Source organism: Lissotriton vulgaris, chromosome 1_1, assembly GCF_964263255.1.
Source record: "Lissotriton vulgaris chromosome 1_1, aLisVul1.2, whole genome shotgun sequence".
NCBI classification, from domain to species: domain Eukaryota; kingdom Metazoa; phylum Chordata; class Amphibia; order Caudata; family Salamandridae; genus Lissotriton; species Lissotriton vulgaris.
Window position 1 is genome coordinate 740,343,081 of NC_141685.1, and position 22,724 is coordinate 740,365,804.

At 48.0% G+C, this 22,724-nt stretch overlaps 1 protein-coding gene across 1 annotated transcript in view; it reads left to right on the top strand.

The window, feature by feature from the left end:
• The window catches only part of KIAA1614 (KIAA1614 ortholog), a 260,979-nt gene that overhangs the window by 52,155 nt on the left and 186,100 nt on the right, over nt 1-22,724 (top strand). The window contains exon 2 of the mRNA XM_086955481.1: nt 6,767-9,852. Coding sequence (XP_086811607.1) covers nt 6,767-9,852 — 3,086 coding nt within the window. The remainder of the gene's footprint in view (nt 1-6,766; nt 9,853-22,724) is intronic.

The following is a 22,724-nucleotide window of genomic DNA, read 5'->3' on the forward strand; positions in this document are numbered from 1 at the left end:
ACTGAAGGTATTAAATTTGTTCCGTTTTAAAATCGCTCAAAGAACACTAAGCAAGTATTTGGCTGTGCACTTTGCACCAGTGTTCACAGATAAAAATATGTACAGAATAAAATTTACGGTATGTCTACATAGAAAAGAAACACGTTTTTTACAAGATTGTTAAAGATGTTTAAATACACAGCTCTGCTTTTATAATTACAGTATTTACATCGAGCACCCTGCGCATAGCACACGGTACTGTGTAGTAAATACACAGTTGCTAGTAAACCACAGTATACTTCCCCATTGAAGAAGTATAGCTGTTACATCGCCCTATAGCACACGTGGCATCGTATGTCTGCCCTGATTTTAAGTCTACATTATTTGCTCGCTGGATATTTTGAGTCTATAAATGCGATATTAAAAGTGAAATTACAAGTCCCAGAATGCATCATTCAGTTGTCTAAAAAAACCGAGACCCAAGCAGCAGAAAGTATCACACACGTCACACAGGGGCCAACAGGCGCCTATGGAAAAGTTAGTACTTCTTCAGCACTTTTTATCCTGCACCATGGAGAAGAAGAATGCGCAGAGCGAGCCCCACGACTCCCCGCAGTACTCCTCCGCGACCTTTTTCGCGACCTTTTTCTGGTCGACGCTCTCGTCTTCCACGCATTCTTTGCTGCTCGTCTCAGCGTCCTGCTTCACCTCAGCAGTCGCGTTTGAAGGGCGGGAGGGCTTTTTACCGGGGTGAATTACTTTCTCCTTCCCAGAGGCAGCTTCTATAAGGCTGGAGCTGGAGAAGCTGAGGTGCGCCTCCTTAGGCCCCTTCTTGCACTCCTTTGACTTTAAGACCGCCTTGGGGTCTTGACACAGGTTCTTCTGTTTCTTCAAAGCGCACGCGATCTGCTTCCAGTAGTTCTTCTGGTTGGCTGCATACTGAGGGCACGAGGAAGGGCTCCCGGCGAACACGCACCAGAAGCTCTCCCCTCCCTTGAGTCTCATGTGTGTGTGTGTGTGTGTGGCTATGGGTGTGTGTGTGGCTCTGGGTATGTGTGTTTGTGTTGCTCTAGGTGTATGTGTGGCTCTGGGTGTGTATGTGTGTGAAGCAGTGGGTGTGTGTATATGTGTGTGGCTCTGGGTGTGTATGTGTGTGTGTGGCTCTGGTGTGTGTGTGGCTCTGAGTGTGTGTGTGGCTCTGAGTGTATGTGTAGCTCTGGGTGTGTATGGCTCTAGGTGTGTGTTTGTGGTTGGCTTGGGGTATGTGTATGTGTGGCTCTGGGTATGTGTGTGTGACTCTGGTTGTATGTGTGGCTCTAGGTGTGTGTGTGTGTTTGTGGCTCTAGAAGTGTGTGTCTGTGTGGCTCTGAGTGAGTGTGTGTGTGGCTCTAGTGTGTGTCGGTGGCTATGGGTGTGTGTGGCTCTGGTGTGTGTGTGTGTGTGTGTGTGGCTATGGGTGTGTGTTTGTGTGTGTGTGTGTGTGTATAGCTCTGGGGGTATGTGTGGGTCTTAGTATGTGTGTGGCTGTCTCTGGGTGTGTGTGTGTGTCTCTAGGTGTGTGTGTGGCTCTTAGTGTGTGTGTGTGTGTGTGTAGCTAGCTCTGGGTGTGTGTGTGTGGCTGGCTCTGAGTGTGTGTGTGTGGCTCTGAGTGTGTGTGCGGCTCTAGGTGTAAGTGTGTAGCTCTGAGTATGTGTGTTTGTATGGCTGTGGGTGTATGTGTGTGTGTGGCTCTGGGTGTGTATGGCTCTGGATGTGTGTGTGGCTCTCGGTGTGTATATGTGTGTGGCTCTGGGTGTGTGTCTGTGTGTGACTCTAGAGGTGTGTGTGTGTGTGCCTCTGGTGTTTGTGTGGCTCTAGGTGTGTGTTTGTAGCTCTGGGTGTGTATGGCTCTAGGTGTGTGTGTGTGGCTAGCTCTGAGTGTGTGTATGTGTATGTGTGGCTCTGAGTATGTGTGTGTGACTCTGGTTGTCTGTGTAGCTCTGAATGTGTGTGTATGTGGCGCAGCATGTGTGTTTGTGGCTCTAGGTGTGTGAGTCTGTGTGGCTCTGGGTGGGTGTGTGTGTGGCTATCGGTGTGTGTATGGCTCTGTGTGTGTGTGGCTCTGAGTGTATGTGTGTGTGTGGCTCTGGGTGAGTGTGTGAGTCTTAGTGTGTGTGTGTGGCTGGCTATGGGTGTGTATGTGTGGCTAGCTCTGAGTGTGTGTATGTGGCTCTAAGTGTATGTGTGGCTCTAGATGTCTGTGTGGCTCTGGGTGTGTGTGTTTGTGTGTCTCTAGGTGTGTGTAGCTCTGGGTCTATGTGTGACTTTGAGTGTGTGTATGACTCTCGGGGTGTGTGTTTGTGCGGCTCTGGATGTGTGTCTGTATGTGTGTGGCTCTGGGTGTGTGTGTGTGTGTATGTGGCTCTAGGTGTGTGTGTGGGAGGGACTCTGGGTGTGTATGTGTGTGTTTCTCTGGGTGTCTGTGTCTGTGTGTAGATCTCAGTGTGTGTGTGTGTATGTGTGGCCGCATTGTGTGTGTGTGGCTCTAGGTGTGTGTGTGGTAGTAATTGCTATCTGCTAAACTCGTCCGTAGGATACAATAAGTCTCACATTTGAGAGAAATTAAGCAAATGGCAATGTAAATAACAATGCCATTTACTTCTCTATTTCTTAAACCAACACATAAATACAAACTTTGTCATTTACAATGCCAATAGCTCAAACTTTTCCAAAGGCGAAACCATTGCATTGTAAATGCCTGTTCATATTTATTATAGAGTCCTTCTAATAATGCCTTGCCTTCAGCCCCAAAGGCAAACAGCCGGCCAAGGATAAACTACCAGTAGCCCTTGGAGCCCTCCAAAGACAGACACTTTTGGCTTTAAATAGGTGATGCCAATGCTGATGTTTGCGGAGACCTAGTCAGTGACCCTCATCCAAGAGAAATGTAAGCGACCCAATTATAGTAACCAAAACACCCCCCGATGAGAAACCTTGTGGTACACTCACCTTTACCGAATTCGCTTGTGTCAGTACTGATGATTACAACGTTTTTTTTGCTCATTTGTCATTGAAGTGCCGTGAAACAAACCACTCCTCACTGTGGCGGCCTCTCCCAGGCGATCTCAACCCGGAAGCAGATGCACCATAGCAGGAAGTGGAGGGGCTGACCCTGCGTCAGACACGGAGCACGTGGGATACGTCCCTGGCCCACGCCTGTCCGTTACGATTCTTTTTCAGTGTATGGGAATGTAAAACTGAACGAGGCTGGTATTATTTTATTCCAGTGGGCTGGGGCCATGGGAACCCTCTGGGGCTAGTTTGAGCATTTTAGTAACTGCTGTTTTTGGTTCCCCAGTCCAGCCTGGTAGGCCAAGCAGTTCCTTTTGACATCAGTTTCTCTGATGTGATACATCAAGACGGTGCACAGTGTTGAGTGCCATTACTGCTTGTTGGTAAATTAAAAGGTATAAACTTAAATGAAAACCTATTATTGTCCTAGTCATACACAGTATGTATCCATGCATTATCATTGTCACCAGGCCTTTAAGTGGGATGAAAATACTGGGGTGGGGGGGGGGGGTGTTCTCTCAAAGGGGCGTGGCCAAGGTAATAAGGGCTTGGCTTAAAAAACATGTAAACTAAATATCTGTGCTTAGCATATTGTGCCCCCCAACTTGTATTTTGCTGTTTCTGTTATTGCATCCGATACAAGCAACACACCTACAACAAGTCAGGACTATTGGCTTTGTCAATGGTTGTCAGTTACATTAGATAAATAAGCAACAATTATGGCTTGTTGGTTAGAGGAGGCAGACCTGGAAGCAGAGGTCAGCCTGGGACCAGGGTTCAATTCCCGGCTTGGCGAGGTCTTGAGTCCTAAAATGTCCATGGACTCGACAATTCTAGCTCCGGTGCCTACTCGATTCACGGGTTCACACTCTGCGACTCTGGGCAATAGCTTGCTTAATCTCCACAACGGCCCCTCGCGGCGGGATGCCTGGCTTTCACCTTGCGGATACCCTGCTGGGGTTATCTCACAGAGGAATACCAGGACAGGTTCCTTAAGCAAGCGCTTAAAAACCGCTTGGTGATTTGCGCTATATAAATTCCTGTACATTTACATTTACACTTGTATATAATAATGACAAAGCTTCCACTTAAAGCCCTGTTGACACTACAACAATGTTGCTGCTTCTGAATTTCAAACAGAGAAGGGAAATCCAGAGAGAAAAGGCCTCTAAGGATTTCCCTTACCTTACAAAGCTCACAGGGCATTCACATGGCATGACGTCATGCCTTAACCTCTCCACTAGTGAGAAGTGAGCAGTGTGAGCACGTGCCCATCGATGTGCCTGCAGTCACTGCAGTCTGGAAAAAAACAGACCATCTGTGCCAGGGCACAAAATAGAGCCCGATAGAGACCCGTTTCAAGGCCCCCTTTAAAAAACTGCCAGTGCTCAGCACCGCTTAGACCCTGACCACTTAAAGCCCTGATAGTCGCTATACCTTGCTAGTACGTTCTACCAGCAATCATATGCTCAGCTGTCAAACATCTCGTGCTGAAAGCCGGGGCACTTCCCATGCATTCACAGATTTTTTTAATTCAGTGGGGAAAATCATAGGTATGATATTAAACAAGCATTGGCAAAGGTAATAATTCTCACCTTTTATATTGTTGTGCTGTTGGCTTTCTCAATGTTTGTATTATAAAAGAAAAAAAACATTTCAAAATACTGGAGTAAAGCAAGCACATACCTTATGGTTTCTCAGAACTGTACATTTAATTCAATGTTTTCTGTCTTTATACATAGTATAGTTCGTTTTTCAAGTAATTATCACTGAGGAAACTAAGAACAGAATGGAAAAAAAGGATAAGGAAGTTTCATAATTTAAAGACAAATGCTTGCCAAAGCCTAACTTAGTTTACACAGGATTCAGCCAATCAATCCTCTGCAGTAGCCTAGGAAGCAGATTTGTGGGTCCAGGAGAAGTGTAATACTAAGTTCACCTTCTGACATAGATGTCAGCTGAGTGCAGAAGATAGCTCTTAACCCACCTCCTTAAAAGCCGTTGTGTGCCAAACATGTACTTTAATACTCAGTGGCCCTCATTATGGGTTAAGGTAGAAATTCCTATCCCTATGCAAACAGGTGTTTGCACAGAGATTGTAATTACGAGTTTTGTGATAACTATCAGCCCATCACAGTTTTCCCCTAATAAATTCCAGCAGGTCAAACATGCTGAAATGTTTTAGGGGAAAAGGTCTAGAGAACAATGCAAATCATGCATAATTCAGTGTGTTAAAAAACGATTATGCATGTTAGGCTCCATTTCCCTTTTAAAAACTCGGAATAGGAGGTATTTACCCCATGTAGTAAATACCTCACCCTATTCGAACAAACCTTTTATGAGGTTTTATGTGAAATGCAAGAGATAAAACAAAGCAACCATTACAGTCTGCTCTTCAGCCATACCCTAGCAGAAACATCCCTGCTGCTGTTCTTTTACAGACAGGCTGGGGGTGAAGGGAGGTGGCGAGCAACACAATGGGGGAGGGCTAGTACGAGAGGGGAAGCAGCACAAGAGGGAAATAGCTAGAAAGCATGTGCACTCATTGAGTGATAAATACAAAATGTTGGCCCTTAAATGTGAGCAGTAGAAAGATACAAGTATGCCTTTCAAAATTATTGTTAAGCGGCTATGCTGCACTTCAGGGAAGGGGAACACAAGCCTTTGAATAAGACACAAGCAAACCAGAGGCCTAAAAAACTTGGATAGGCAGCACAATTTTTCAAAGTCACACCGAACAGAGATCTTGTATTTGCTCTACAGGATGCAAAGAGATGGCAATAATATGCATTTATTACTAAATGTGCAATACCTGAGAGGAATGATGTAAAAATGTCTGGAATGAGATTGAAGGGGCAAACGTTCCAGGGTAAATTCTGTGGGGCTTATTTCCAAGAAACTGACGCATCACTGCTTTAAATCAGTGGTGGGCTAGTTTCATTGTACCTGCGAGAGAAACCCTTGCACCACCATAGATACCATGGCACAAGGATTGACAGATGCGTCAGAAATTCATATGCATTGCTGGAGTTGTGTCGTAAGCCTGACGCAACTCCAGCAATGCATGGGGGAGGACTATTCTTATTGCACTGTGTCACTCCTTACGCCTGCTCCAAGCAGGTGTAAGGTTTTGATGCCGTGGCATCCTAGATGTGGCCTTGTGAAATCTTGTAGATTTCACTGCGTCACTTCTATGAGGCTTTCTGGCGCTCACCCTGCAAACATTATACCTGACAAAGTTATAATGTGGCTCAGGGGTTTTCAAGGTGACACATCTGCCTAGATGCGTCGCTTTATAAATAGGCGCAACCTGGCGCATTATTTACGCCGCTGTTGCGTCACAAATAGTTACGCTACAGTGGCCTAAAAGTGTGGCAGGGGATTGTACATAAGCCCCTATATTCGCTGCGGTGTTCAGTGACACATACTAACGTCTGGACTTATTCTCTTTCATGCAGTCTACAGTGTGACATGCTGGGTATATGCTGTATTCCATGCAACGTACAGTGACATAGATTGAACAGACTTTTCTGGAATACTGTGTGATGAAAGGATATATGTTTGCAGATTGTCTTTACTCTGTGCAGACAAATGGGGGAAGAAGCAGTGTTAATGCATTCAGTTTTATTATTTTAGTTGTATTTATCTCACTGATTTTGCTCCAGGCACCTTACTTGTGTATGCATTATATTCTAGTTCCCTGTTTTTAATTCTTTTTTTTCCTTCTTCCACACAGGGTGCTAGGAGTTGTGTCTTCTGGGCCCACACAGTCAAGGATGGATGAGCCTTTAAAATGGAAGAGGAAAGCATTTAAGGGTAGAAAGACTGGCATAAGAAGCCTTTTCTGGACTGCACGCTGCTCAGAAAGTACAGAAACTGTGAGTCCAGATAAACATTGTTCTCTGGATAATTCATCTGTACAGCATTCCCCAGAAGACATTTCAGGTCAGCAACCTTTTGTTCCTCAGAATATCCCAGTGGATCCCACAGGGCAGGACTCCTCTCCACAACGGGATCTCCCAGGGCTGGAAGGGTGCTCTCCATTGGCAAATGATTGTGCACAGAATGAACAGGAATTCTCCTCTACCCGGTCCACTCATGGTACTGAGCTTGAGCAGGATCCCAGCTCATCACAACAATGCTCGGCAAACCCTCCGGGGCCTGAACATATGGTTCCTAAATGTTTTCCAGTAGACTACCTAGAGCTGGAGCCCTCCCCACAGTGCCCCTCTGCAAGTCTCTTAGAGGGTGAGGAATCCTCACTTAAGCCGTTCCCAGGGCACCCGCTGGCACTGGAGCCTGCCTCTGTGCCACATCATCCAGGAGCATTGTCAGAGTGGGAGTCCCCCTCTCCAGGTCTGTTGAACTGCAACCAGCCAGAGAGCCAGTGCCTCTTCAAAACCACTGCAAATAATTCCTGCCCTTCACAGTCCTGTCCCAACATCCACTCAGACTCAGAATTAGAAACCTGCTCTTCACTATCATGTTCCAATGATCAGCCGGGACAGGAAGACTGCTCTTCAGAGCACCTTCCTAATAAACTGGAGTCCTTTGCCACGCGTGAGGCCCCTACACAGACTCTAAAGATAGAGGCAACATCTCTAATATGCTGTTTTGCAGAGCAGCCAGAGCTGAATCCATCCTCTGCACAATCTCATACGGCAGATCATTCAAGACAGGGGACTTATCCTTCACAAGAGGCTGATCGAGATAGGGCTGAACCACATTTTGAGAGAGACCTTGCAACAAACCAGCCTGAGCCTGAATCTTCTCCAAGGCTTCTTCCAGGAGGCTGTGTCAAGCCTGATTCTTCTGCGGGGCATAATTCAGGACATCACCCTAGGCCCATCTCTTCTGAAAGACACTGCCCCGGTGACCAATCTAGGTCCAACTCTTCTAAAAATCACCACAAAAAAGATCTACCTAGGCCTGAATCGTCTTCTCCCAGGCACCACCCAGCTGAACATCGGAGTCTTAAACCTTCTCCCAGTAGCCATAGTCCGGCAAAACAGCCGAAGCCAGAGGAATTTCCTCAAAGGTGCCTCCCAGTGGACCAACCCAAAGTTGAATCTTCCGTAAGGGACCAACAGAAAACCCTGCCAAGATCTGACCCTTCTTCTGCAAGGCATCTTAAGGCAGACCGCCCTAAGCGTGACTCCTTGCTAAGGCACATTTCTACTGACATACCTAGGCCTGATTCCTCTTCTCAAAGGTCTCACCCTGCTGAGCACCCTAAAGTTGACTCCTTTTCTCCTAGATTGCACCCTGCTGTTCAGCCTACGCCTGAATCCTCTTTCCCAAAAGACACATCTAGGTCTGGCCCTTCTTCTCCAAGGAAGCCCTCTGCAGACCGACCCAGGACTAAATCAGCTTCTTCAAGACACCACACAGTAGGTCAACATAGACTGATGACCAATTCTCCAAAGCACCTTTCTGAAGAAAAGCCTAATCCTGAGAATTCACCTCCAAGGCATATCCCAGCAGATCAACCTAGGCCTGACTCTACTTCTCCAAGGCACCGCACAGCTGGTAAACCTAGGTCTGAGTCCTTGTCTTCAAGTGGCTGCACAACAGACCAGACTGAGCCTTCATCTCCAAAGCATCACAAAGCAGGTCACCCTAAGCTTGCGGTTTCTCCTCTTAAATCCCACTCTGCACATCGATCAAGGATAGAGTCTACTTCTCCAAGTCATTGCATAGCACCGCATCCCTGTCAAAAAACAAATTCTGCAATGCACTACAGAGCAGACTTTGCTAAGACTAAGGCATATTCACCTCCACCAAAGGGCCCCCCAGACCGTATTGGAGTGGATGCTTCTCCTCGTCCAATGCCAGAAAACCAGCCTCGGCCACAGTCTTCTCCCGGTCATCACTATACATGCCGTCCTAGTCCTGACACTCCTTGTCATCCACCACAGTTCCCTTTAGATCGGTCTAAGTGCCACCCTTCTTCTGCACAGCCCCTTCCTATAGACAAAACTGAGACAAAAATATCCTCTGCAGACCACCAGCTTGCAGGTGGGGAAAGCTCTGTGCTACTGTCCAAAGTGAAAGCTTTGAAGGAAAACAGGACATTGGGAAAACAGACAGCTATTGCCACAATAGAGCAAACCACCCGTCTGAAACCCAAGCTTCGATGTGGGAAAGTGGTACAAACACCAGCAGGTGATGGGGTATCAGGCGAAGATGCTGTGGTAGAGCCAGAATCACAAATACGCACTTATTTGACAGAATCTCTTCTTCTCCCAACAGAAGATGTGGAGACTCAGGAAGATGAAGCCTTAACCATGCCTACTGCCTACAATTACACCGGCGCCAATCTCCCAGAATATCCTTCTGAGAACCATTTGAGGCCACAAACAGATTTCTCGGAGAATCAAAGTGCAAAATTCTCAAAAAATGCCACAGAGATAACTCTGAATCAAGAGCAACAGGGGTGCTCCTCAACTAAACACGCTTCAGGAAATCCAACTCACTTTGGGCAAATAGCAAACAAAGACAATGACCCACCGCCAATCCCCGAAGAAAGCCAATTTAGGGAAATAAAAGGGAGTCTCCGGAACCAGGCAGATCGAAGAAGTGATCCTTTAGGGAGCATTGGCATAGAGGGAAGACTGTGGAGGGCAGATAGTTGGGACAGCATCGGAAGCAATACCAGCAGTGGTAGTAATGCCAGCATGTTGACTCTGGCAGAAAGGGTTGAGAGGAACAGGATGTTGGTAAAGGAGATGCTAAGCCTCACTGAGCAAAGTGGTCCACTTCAGGAAACAGGCAGAGATCCGCACTCTGGAAGCGAAGGACACAATGCTGCCTCAAGCACAGGTAAGTGCAAAATGCTTATATGTGAAGAGTAACAATGGCATGGCTATGCTGGCACTGCAATCTTTGATTACAAACAACGGATGATAGGCAGAACCTCACAGTTTTTGTCAAAATTCCCACAGGAACGTCCGTTGCTGCACCTTGGAGCCTCTTGCATGGACTGCTGACCCCCTACATACCACGCCCCTGATGCTATATAGACCAACCTTCTGCCATTCTCTCAGTGTTTGTTTAGTACTTCTATTTCTACCACGACCTTAACAGCAGGGAGAGCACGGGTTGTAGACCAAGACAAAAGGAAAATAGGGACGGACAAGCATTGTCAAAGCCAATAGGTCTCAACTTTAAATGGCCTAGCTGTAGGCTTGCACAATGCTTGTTGGCAAAGGCATGTAAATAACATATGCCAAGACGCTTGTGCACGTATGGCCAGTAATATAGGAAAATGGGTTTGCTATTACAGATAGCCCATTCCAAAATGGCTGCCATGCATCGTGACACATGAATGTGTCTTGATATATGGGTGCACATGCGTCATAACTCTTACATATTCATGCACATAATCCCTGACAGCTTTTTAATGAACCATTCTAGCAAGCTGGGTGGCCAAGTTAGAATCTGCTGTGAACTGGGTAACCTTTCCCCGTTGCTAAAACGAAAACAAAAATTCTAAGGACCGATTATGATGCCCTGGTAAATTGGGATTTCTGTGCAAAACACTGAAATTGCAATTACAAATGGTGCAGGTAGTCCTCAAGCAAGAACATTTTCATTGTGCTAATCATTGTTAGGCCCCTTTGGGAGGGGTTATATATTGTTTTGCAAACTGTAATTCTGAACATATTTGTTCTTTTTATAACTATATGCATGATGGTTGCTAGCATATGCACCCTGAAGTAGGCCTGGTTGGTTTTAGTGTCATGACAGTGATAAAGCCTATAGGCCTCATAACAAAAAGGGTCAATTAAGGACTATCCTGCTAGCAATGTCAAGAATGACCTATTAGTCACATCAATTTTCTATCACAAAGCAAAACAGTCAAAATATATGCATGCTACATTAAAGATATTATCCTCGAGTCAAGATGATCAGGCCGGAGTCTTTTTGTATATGATTTATAATTTGTTCACAAACATCAGAAGAAACAGCCAATATAAAGGCTATAGACCTCATCGCTTCACAACGAAAAGTTGTGCCAAATTCTTTGGATGTGATCTGTTTATAATGAAAAATTATGACAAAGAAAGTAGGCCTCAGGTATTTATTGTGAAAAGCATATATTAATGTCAATGGTTATTTTAAGGTGGATTTTTATTAGTTTGAATTAAAGCCTACAAGTAGGTATTTTGTAACGTGGAATCTTGCAGATTAGAGAAGTAGGCAAGGGTCTTGGTGTTAGTTCTTGCTTTATGGCCCTAAATAGTGTTAATTACATGGTTTTATATCCTTCAAAATCTTCATAAATCAGTTAATTTGGGTTCCTAAAGAGTTTCCTAGGATTAAATAATTTCTTATTACTCAGTGATTGTCAGAGCTGGCCATTGAGCCCAAAGCTGCCCTGGCAATCTTGTCGGAACAACCCCCCAGGGGGCAAGTGTGAAGCACTGCAGCTTTTGTTATTGGGGGTTGACATTGCAGCAACAAGGCAAAATCACCGGTCCCCAGTAACAAAACCGCCCCCACCACTGGAAAAATGGCCCCCACCCATACAGCCTACCAGGGAAACGCCTGAAGCCCGCTACGACTAGTCCGGCTCTGGTGATTGTGCTTTATTAGTGTTTTTTTTAGACCTAGCTTGACTGCGCAGCTTGATGACGTTATGTGATCTAAAAGAGCTTTCAGGAGTACTGCGCAGCCACGGTGCGTCCATTGGGGCGTAGGGGCGTAGCCCCACCAAGCCTGGACGCACCGTGGCAAGCACACTGAGACAGAAGAAATTCCCAAACAATAATAAAGCGCCGCAGCGCTTCAATCCTGACAAGGCGATGATGGAATGCGGAGTGCAGGGGGCGGGGCTGCTGGTCTGCTGCAGCTTGAGTGACAGTCTGCAGCAGACCAGCAGCACTGTGCTCATGAGGAAGTTAGGGCTGTGACTTGCCCGAGCATGCGCGCCAAACACCAGTGAAGGTCCGCAACTGAGGGAGGACCGGGGGTGCTGCTTCAGCCGGGCCCGGGGTTTACATAGGGCACCAGGGCGAGTACTCAGTATGCCCCCCCAGCCAATCCTGGTGCTGCATGCAGCGCCAGGATTGGCTAGCTGCATATCATGGCCAATCACTGTGTGACTTCAGCATGAAGCCATGCAGTGATTGGCCATTCGGGACGCGCGCCGTGACGTTCTTTAGTTTGAGTCATTCACTACTAGTAGTTTCTGGTTCTTTGTAGTGTAGCGCAGCGGCCGGCTCGAGTCGTCGTCGCAGCAGCAGTCAGCAGACGTCCGACCGTCCACTGTCCACAGGCAACAGAGTCACAACGGTAACACTCTCACCTGAGGGAGAGGAAAATGCCCTGACGTAAATTGAGGTAAGCGCGCAGCTGTAGAGTGAGGGGACAACATGTACAGCTCGCCGACCTGCACCATAACCATGTAGCAGTAGGAGCGTGAGGTGGCAGTGCAAAGCATCGAACGTGGTTGTGCAAACACTCGGAGGTCGCAAAGGCTGCAGCGGGGACTCGGACTCTAGTCTAAGCCAGTGGTTAATTTGTAAAAAAGTGCCGGGGCTCTCATCAGAAGGCAGTTTCGACCGGCAAATTTCTCCTATCAGCACTGCCTAACACATTGCCAACAAACCCTACAAGTGGGATGGGGGAAGTGATGTAATGGCTAGAGCTGCCGAATTTGGGGCTGGGGAATCAGGTTCGAGCCTCGGCCTGGACTCAACATCCTGTGATTCTGGGCGAATCACTTAATCAACCTGTGCTCACCAAAAATGAATGATTAGGTGCTGTTGTTCAGCCAGCTCATATTAAGCACAACCAGGAGGTCGAACATAGCAGAAGGAAACAGACTAAACATTATTCCTAATTGATTTGCGCATTCATTTGAGGCTAAGAGGAAGATTATATATGTTTGTGCTACGTTATTCTACATACTGAGCATCATCCACATGCGCTTCCTCTTTTTTTGTGTTTTTTTTTGTTTTAGCTCAGCTCGATGTTCGAAATACAATACAAGTTTTGCTTGTTTCACGATTTGAGTTTTAGCTTGTGGCGATGGTACTGATTTCACTCAAATGTCACTAGACTGCAGGTTAGCAAGAGATGAAACTAGGAATTCACACGCCTTGTGGGGATCTTGTTGACTTCCAGCCACAGTAAACACTTCAGTGTGTTTCTGGAATTGATCGAAGTTTGGCAGGCATGAAATGTGTGAGGCCTCAAAGTGTAAGTGAAATTAGAGTCACTCTTGCGCCTGTCTCGTGCTATCAGATAAATACGTAACATTAGTCTATGTTCCCCCACTTTATAGAATACATAAACTAAAACTGGAGTGAGGTTTAAAACGGAGCTCCTACAGAATACGCCACTTATGCATATATGATGCCCAGTTACCAGGAATGCTATTCCATCTCCGTGCCCCACTCCTACCAAAGTTGCTGTTAGCAGGGGTGTACGTACCTCGCTGAAATGAGGAATTACAAGGGGGGGGGGGGCAAGATTTCAGCACCTGATTTACTACTTTCTTCCATTACTTTCATCTGAACATTTCGCTGCTTTCAGCTGCTGAAGTGTCCTTGTGAACTGCTCCTGATCTCGTAACGGGGCTCAAAGATGTGTCATGGACGTGTTAAACTTAAAGCAAAATTTTTATGCCACGAGGGAGAGGGGGGCATGAGTGGCTGCCCATGTAGAATAGGGCAGTATCCTGGCTCATCAACAGCTCACACCTGGAGGTCCTGATCACACACTACTACCAGCAGCATCATGTTAAATCACTACTTACTGGGACAGCCTTTTAGTTTTATTTCATCAGAGGCCTGCTGCGCAACACGCTGCTCGCTTCATGACATCAATTGAAAATCACTGCAGCTGCGCAGTATGCCTGGGCGGGCTGCAGCGAGCACAGTGATCCCATTGGTCCATCTCAGGACACACTTGATGATTTGTCAAGTAGGGACGGGCCGGGCTAAATGTATAGTTTGCAACTAAGGGGTCATCATTGGTAGGGACCCTGGCAGTTTCTAAGCGTGTGCCTTCATAAGGCGGGCTGCTGTGATGCAATATCAGCTCTTCACCGGTGTGCAGCCAATATCGCATGTAGACCCGGCCCTGAAAATTAAGTGCCGGTGCTGAGCACCGGAAAGAACCGGCACAAATTAATCACTGGTCTAAGCTATCCCTGCAGGGCGGGTGCTGCTCCCAGGAATCTTCAGGCTGCTCACGGTTAGTGCCACTCACGCTGGTTTACATTGTGGGTGCTCCCAGCGTGAGGCAGAGTAAACCATTTATTTACGCATGGAGGTGGAGGCCGGAAGGTAAACAGCAAAACTTAAATGAAGTAAAGGTGGGTCGAGAACCGTTCTCTCTTCAGAACAACTGTTCCTTGTTATGACGGAAAGGTTTCTGTATGTGGTTGAGTTTAATTGTCTTGCAAACCGCTATGTGGCTTCAAAGGCTGCGCTGTTTCCTGGGGCGGGTAGGATATGCAAGGTACATGTGAAGGGAAGCAATATTCCTTGATTTTCAACCCCGTGTCGTATGACCTCTTCTTGTTTGGGTAGAGGCTGTGAGCATTTGAAACGGTAGCCTGCGCGCCTCTCCTGGGATCACGTTGAATATGAGTGAAGGGAATGCTCATGCATCGAGAAGGCAAAATTATCACATTATTTCGACTTTAGCTTATGTTTGGGCAGCTGGTACCAGGTACTTTATCTTTATTTGCATCACGCTGCTGCACTGGCTCTAATTTCACCGTTGGCTGTTGTGGGTTGTTCTAATCTTATGGCCCGTAAAGCTATCCGAGGAGCGAACTTTAAAAGAATGGCATTTTGTTCCAAATTAACCTTGTTATACCCTGCACGGCTTGCATCAAATGCATCAAATGTTTCCAGCAACATCAGCTCTATGATTTTGATGTGGGCATCAACGAGGGGACTGGCCTGTCACGCTCTTGTGCCACATACTTCGTACTTTCTGGGACAAGATCTTCACCTCAATCAGCGCAAAACTAAAAGTCCAAATTGAGCCTGACCTACAAGTGGCATTTTTCAGAATTTCAACCAACAACCATCATTTTAACATGAAGACAACAACACTACTTATTTATTGGATTGTTGGTTGCTAAGGTTCGAGGCATGTGGGCTGCTGAATTCATATCTGTGCATAGATCGCCGCCTAGTGTTGGGTCCGGATGATTGCACATTGTTGTCCTGGAAGAGTCTTCGAAGTATCACGAGATAGGTGGCTCCTCCCCTGGACTACAGTGCGCATGGGCATCGCCTCCATCCCCAGATTGTTTTTTTCCGCCATTGGGTTCGGATGTGTTTCGGTTCCCTCTGTCGGAACCGATAGTTGTTCAACTTTCTACTCGAGACCAAAAGGTCTTTAGGCTGAGCGTCGGTATAGTTGAGTTCGGTTTCTTGTCTGACTCTCAGCTCCGAACTCTTGCTACCCTTCCGCGTGCTTTCGGCGCGGACGGGCCTACACTACACTTCTGCTATGGAGCGGACACCGTTTAAGAAATGCCCGGTGTGTAACTCCAAATATTCACACCTCGACGTGCACCCCGTGTGCAATACATGCTTGTCACCGGACCATGACGAAGACAGCTGCATGGCGTGTTCGAAATTCCGGTGCAAGAAAACTCTGAAGATTCGTCGGGCCAATCGGCTCCAGGCTAAGTTCTCGGCTACCGCGGCGCCCCCACCAGACGACATATTCCAAGAATCTGTCGGAGACGAGGACGACGTACAAGGTTCGGAATCTAGTCCCGCGTCCGAAGGGGATGCCTACGACGCGGGTGATGAGGACTTTGACGAAGTCGCCGACGAGGTAGGGGACGACGATCGGGCTATTGCCACCGTAGGGGATAGCTCGGAGGAGGAGCATCCCTAACCAGACTTAGGGGTCAATCCCCTTTATACGGCCCAGGTCGAGGGATCGCCTTCGGGCCTTACCCAAGATCTACTTATAAGTCCTACGTCCCCGCCTCCGGGCCCGGTCACGGACATTTCTGAGGCACCACTCCCGTTGAAGAAAACGAAAGTGAAGCCATCTGGCCACGCACCCTCGGATGCGAAAACGAAAGTGAAAGTTGCGCTGGGGCAGAAGGTTCTGGAGGCGTCAACTTCCAAAAAAGTCAAGATGGCCGACTTGAAGAGCCACGCCAAGATGTCCGACCCGAAGCCCTCGGGGTCGGCGCCGAAGGCGAAGTCGACCGACGCGCCTGCGTCGGCGCCGAAAGGGGTCGCGGACCCGAAGACGGCTCCGAAGAAGCGTCATGCCGACGACGGGCACAGGGCTCGGCCGGCGCCGGCCCTCGTGAAGAAGGCGCATGACGTGTCGGCTCCGAAAAAGGTGCCGGTCATCGATCCGACTCTCGACGCGGGAGGATCGCTCGAGCCAGTCAAGCCTTCTCCTGCCATCACAAAGAAGGTAGCGGAATCCCTGCAGCGGATACGGAAGGACAGTGTGGTTCCCAATCAGGACACTGTAGCGCCTAAGCTCACACCGAAGCCGGCGAAGGCGCAAACGCCTATCCGTTTTACCCTGCCGCCAAAGTCGACACCGAAGGCTTTGGCGCCGAAACCTGGCGGCCCCTCAGAGGAGGTATTGACGCCGAAGGCTGCCTTAGTGGTGTCAAAGCTTCGGCTCCAGCCGCTTGCTGAAGAGGAACGTCGAGAGGTTATCATCGACGCAAATACTGGGAAACTGTCTCTCCTCAAGAGGAAAATCACCACTGAGCCGGTGTTGGAACATTTCCGGATCCCTCTCAAAAATAAGAGGGACTCTGCGGACTCTTCGGCCCTGATGGAACCTATGTCTCCACAAGCCCTAGGACACTCGCCGACGCATTCCGCCGCAGGCGATGCGGACGAGGAGGACGCCGAGTACGTCTATCCGGCGTACTCGGATCCGGAGGAGGAACACGTACCGTGGTCGGCCGGAGGCGACCCGGAGGACCCGCAGTCGGGCCAGGACACGCAACTTTTTGCGGCCAAGACGTCACCGACAGAGGACTCGGCGGCCTTCAACGCTCTGATCGAAAGAGCTGCGGCTAACCACGATGTCGAGCTGCACTCAGACCCTGTGGATGTGGACTTTTTATTTGACACTTTCTCAGTGGCTGAAAAGTCGGTCAAAACACTGCCAATGCTTAAGGGGGTGCTCAAACACGCAACTGAGGTCTTCAAGGAGCCCACCCGGGCGCGTGTCGTCAACCCTCGCATTGACAAAAAATATAAGGCAGCGCCCTCGGATCCAACATACATCAAGGGACACTTGCCACTGGACTCGCTGGTTGTATCCAACGCTCGGAAGAGGGCGAACTCGCAGACCACTGGTGACGCTCCTCCCCCAGACAAAGAGTCCAAGATCTTCGAGGCCTCAGGGAAACGAATCGCTGCACAGGCAGCGAATATTTGGAGAATCTCTAACACACAGGCCCTACTTGCACGCTATGATAGGGCTCATTATGACACCTTAGAATCACTACTGCAACACTTGCCTGACCAGTACAAGGAGGCAGGGGAAATGCTGATTCAGGAAGGAAAGCTCATCACGAATGCATCCATAAAATGTGCGCTGGATGTGGCAGATACAGCCTCCAGGGCGATCAACACCAGTGTGTTGCTTAGAAGGCATGCTTGGCTTAGAATTTCAGGGTTCAAACCCGATATTCAAACAACAATACTGAATCAAACAGTTAATCCTGACCACTTGTTTGGCCCTGAGGTGGATGCGACGCTGGAAAAGATGAAAAAAGATACGGAAACTGCCAAATCTATGGGGGCCCTCCAAAATCAGCAGTTTCGGAGTGGTTCCTTTCGCCGCTCAAATTCCAGAGGCACCTCAAGGGGTCAGGCATCGCAGTCCACACATTATTACAAGAGTAACACCAAAACCTCGTACAACAACAAGGGTAGAGGTGGCTACAGAGGCAATAATGTCAAGGGCAGGGGACGTGGAAACAACAGCTCCAGGTCCACCACCGCCAACAAGCAGTGACGTCTTGTCACTGCCCCCCGACCATACAACACCGGTCGGGGGGAGACTCCAGCAGTTCCTGCCAGCGTGGAAATCCATCACCACGGACAGGTGGGTCAAGTCTCTTATCCAGTACGGTTACTGTCTGGAACTTACTTCCATTCCACCAAACATACCCCCAAGGAGCCGTCCTATGTCCGGCGAGCACTTGACCTTGTTGCAGCAGGAAGTTCTAGTCATGCTGCAAAAAGGGGCGATAGAGCTCGTTCCATTGCAGGAAAGGGGAACAGGGGTTTACTCCCTGTATTTTCTAATCCCCAAAAAGGACGGATCCCTCAGGCCCATCCTGGACCTCAGGCCCCTCAACTGGTACATTCTCTCGGAGCATTTCCATATGCTCACGTTACAGCAAGTGCTCCCTCTGCTTCAGCAGGGGGACTTCCTGGCTACGCTGGATCTGAAAGATGCATATTTTCATATCCCCCTGCATCCTTCCCACAGGAAGTATCTCAGATTCACGATTCAAGACCAGCATTACCAGTTCAGGGTTCTACCGTTCGGGGTCACCACGGCGCCAAGGGTATTTACAAAGTGCCTAGCGACTGTGGCGGCGCATCTCCGTCGCCAGAACGTCCACGTCTACCCCTACTTGGACGACTGGCTCATCCAAGCAAAGACAGAACAGCAGTGCGTGGACCACGTGTCACGCACCATTCATCTCCTGCACGATCTGGGATTCTCTCTGAACTACCCAAAGTCCCATCTCCAGCCCGCCCACGTGCGACAGTATCTGGGCGCGACGATCAATACTCTGGCAGCCACTGCGCAGCCAAATTCAGTGAGAATCGCCAGTATCCAGACGCTGATCCAACGATTCAGACCTCAGCACTCGCTTCCCGCGAGGGTGTTCATGCAGTTGATAGGCATGATGGCCTCCTGCATCTCCATTGTCCCGCACGCGAGACTACATATGCGTCCGCTTCAGGAGTGCCTTGCACGTCAGTGGACTCAGGCTCATTGGCAACTGACAGACCTAGTGTTGGTGAGCGGTCGGGCATACAACTCTCTGCATTGGTGGAATCCACAAAACCTTTGCAAGGGCCGACCATTCCAAGAGCCTGTGCCGCAGATTATCCTGACGACGGACGCTTCTCTCCAGGGATGGGGAGCGCATGTACTCCACTACACAGTGCAGGGACTATGGACACTACAGCAAAGGAAGATGCACATCAATGTGTTGGAACTGATGGCAATCTTCATGGCCTTAAAGGCGTTCAAAGTACATCTGTGCAACAAGGTCGTGTTGATCCGGACAGACAACATGACAGCCATGTACTACATTCAGAAGCAGGGGGGCACACACTCTCCACAGCTGTCTCATCTGGCTCAGAGCATGTGGAAGTGGGCCATTCAGAGGAACATCTTCCTCATGGCGGAGCATCTCCCGGGCAAGGACAACCAGATGGCGGACCTGCTCAGCAGGCACAGCCACCAAATGCACGAGTGGGAGATACATCCATCAGTACTCCAACCGTACTTCCAAAAGTGGGGTCATCCAGAGATAGACCTGTTCGCCACAAAGGAGAACGCAAAATGCCAAAGCTTCGCCGCCAGGTTCCCACACCCGCAATCACAGGGCAATGCGATGTGGATGAACTGGTCAGGCAGATATGCGTACGCTTTTCCCCCAGCACCTCTGATACCGCTGGTGGCACGCAAGCTCAGGCAGCACTCGATGACTCTCATCCTGGTTGCTCCAACGTGGGCTCGCCAACCGTGGTACACCACGTTTCTGGAACTCTCCGTGGTACCGCATCAAAGGCTTCATCTCACTCCCAGCCTTCTGACGCAGAGCCATGGCGACATTCAGCACCCAGATCCGCAACAGCTCAACCTGGCGATCTGGCTCCTGAAGTCCTAGAGTTTGGCTACCTCAATCTACCTCCCGATTGCATGAACATCATTCGGGAGGCAAGGAAGACCACTACTAGAGCTTGTTATGCGGCTAAATGGAAGAGGTTTGTCATCTACTGTGTCAACCACGATATTGACCCGCTAGATGCCTCCATTCAAAACATCATTTGTTACCTGTTCCACCTGTATCAATGCAATTTGGCGTACTCTTCCATCCGCATTCATCTGTCTGCTATGGCAGCATACCTCCAGAATAGGCAACACCTGTCACTCTTTAAAGTCCCTGCCATCAAGGCCTTTCTGGAAGGACTCAAAAGAGTCATTCCACCAAGGACCCCACCAGCTCCGGAATGGAACCTCAATGTGGTTCTTACAAGGCTGATGGGTCCTCCCTTCGAGCCACTGCACTCTTGTGAGCTTCAGTTTCTGACTTGGAAGGTGGCGTTCTTAGTAGCAATTACATCGCTACGGAGGGTTAGCGAGTTGCAGGCGCTCACCATCCAAGAACCTTTCTTCCAAGTACATGCTAACAGGGTTGTGCTCCGCACTAACCCTAAATTCTTACCCAAGGTTGTATCTCAATTCCACATGAACCAGACAATTGAGTTGCCGGTGTTTTTCCAAAACCCAGAGACGCTGGCGGAGCGGATGCTCCACACCCTTGACGTTAAGAGGGCCTTGATGTACTATGTAGACAGGACAAAAGATTTTCGCAAAACCAAGCAGCTTTTTGTTGCTTTTGCCACACACCACAAGGGAAACGCTATCTCCAAAGCTGGGATCGCTAGGTGGATCGTGAAATGCATTCAGATCTGTTATGCTAAAGCTAAGCGCACTCTCACTATCCCACCGAGGGCCCATTCCACCAGGAAGTTGGGGGCCTCTATGGCTTTCCTAGGTAACATTCCCTTAGAAGATATCTGTAGAGCAGCCACATGGTCTACCACACATACTTTCACTAAACACTACTGTGTAGACGTGCATTCCAAACAGCAGGCAGCTGTTGGGCAGGCTGTTCTCAAAACACTTTTTCAGACTGCTGCAGCTGGCACGGGCGGCCGCCGCTAATGGAGGGACTGCTATGTATTCTATGCACAGATATGAATTCAGCAGCCCACATGCCTCGAACTGCAAATGCTACTTACCAGTATGCATCTGTTCTTGGCATGTAGGGCTGCTGACATTCATATCGCCCACCCTCCTCCCCGGCGCCTGTAGCAGCTGCAGTATTCATTCATATATATATATGCTCATAGCATGGTCATCACTCACGTACTTCACTCCATCTCTGCCAATGGCTAAAAACAATCTGGGGATGGAGGCGATGCCCATGCGCACTGTAGTCCAGGGGAGGAGCCACCTATCTCGTGATACTTCGAAGACTCTTCCAGGACAACAATGTGCAATCATCCGGACCCAACACTAGGCGGCGATCTATGCACAGATATGAATGTCAGCAGCCCTACATGCCAAGAACAGATGCATACTGGTAAGTAGCATTTGCATTATTAACGCTGAAAGGATAGAAATCTACTCCCCCACCCCGACGTAAGAATCCTGGGTAAACATAATGGGCCTAGTAAAACAGCGGGAGGAGCAGTATGCACAAAGGGTGAGTGCACTTAAAACAAGCATTTGCAATGCAGTAGGTCTTGCATTTATGCGAGTTTGAGCTATTGGCATTGTAAGTGACAATGCCTTTTATTTAAGTTTTGGTTTTTAAAATATAAATAAAAAGCATTGCCATTTACAATGCCAATAGCTTAAACTTGTGTAACGGCGAGACCTATTGCATAGCAAATTGTCTGGTGAATTATTTCTTTGAGTGGCAGAAAGTTGTTGAATTCTATGTTGGAGAGAGCATGTTTTGGCTTGGAGTTCTGCAAAGGTGAGATGTGTTTTGAAACTTCTAGATCTTTCATGAACATAATGCCATTCTATATCCAGAAGGGCCATAAAATGATTTTATTATTTTTAATTCTCTTATTGTGCAAGAATGCTTGTAAGCTTGATTTGTTAATGGTATTTTTTTGTCTGTTTGGAGTAGAGCAGTAGCTGTATCGAGTAGAGCAGTAGCTGTTTCAAGTAGGATGTGAATTGTCTGAACTGATCTGAGCGGTCTCATTTTAAGAGTGAGGATGATGGGAGTCGGGAGTATCAAGTCCATCTTGATATCTACCCAAATAGTGTGGGTAGTTGAGGGTTCAGAAAACCGTAGAGAGACCCACCTTATCAGGAAAGGTGGCTTACAGTTGTCCAAGTTGGGTACTCTATATCCTCTAGACTTCTACCCTGAGCAGAGCTTTTTATTGAGATTCTTGTTGTATTCCCATGCCAAAGAAAGGAACAGCACTTTTTATCCAGATTGGGAAAGAAATTAGATGTCTGTTCGGCATCATTTTGGAGAGGAAAATTACAGTTGGTGTGATTATAATTTTCAGTTTCCATTCTCCCCCACCAAGATATATACTTTGGAGACCAGCACTTCAAGTGGTCTTCAATATTGGATAGGATCTTCTCTTTCTGCCTTACCGACTTAAGTAGGCCTCTAGAGAACTAAATGCGCAAGCACTTAATGAATTTAGGTTGCTAGTGGATGCACACCTTATTTATGAAGCCTTGAAGGCATAACATGTTAAGTGGAAAAATGTCTGTTCTATCTCTGTTCAGAGAGTAACTGTTCTTGGATAATGTCTAGAAGGACTAGAATAGATTTTTATTCATAGGCACAACAAAATAAAATATCATCCACATATGCTGCCACTTTGAGAGTGTGTGATTTATAGTTAAAGGCAGTAATATCTGGGTGGTTA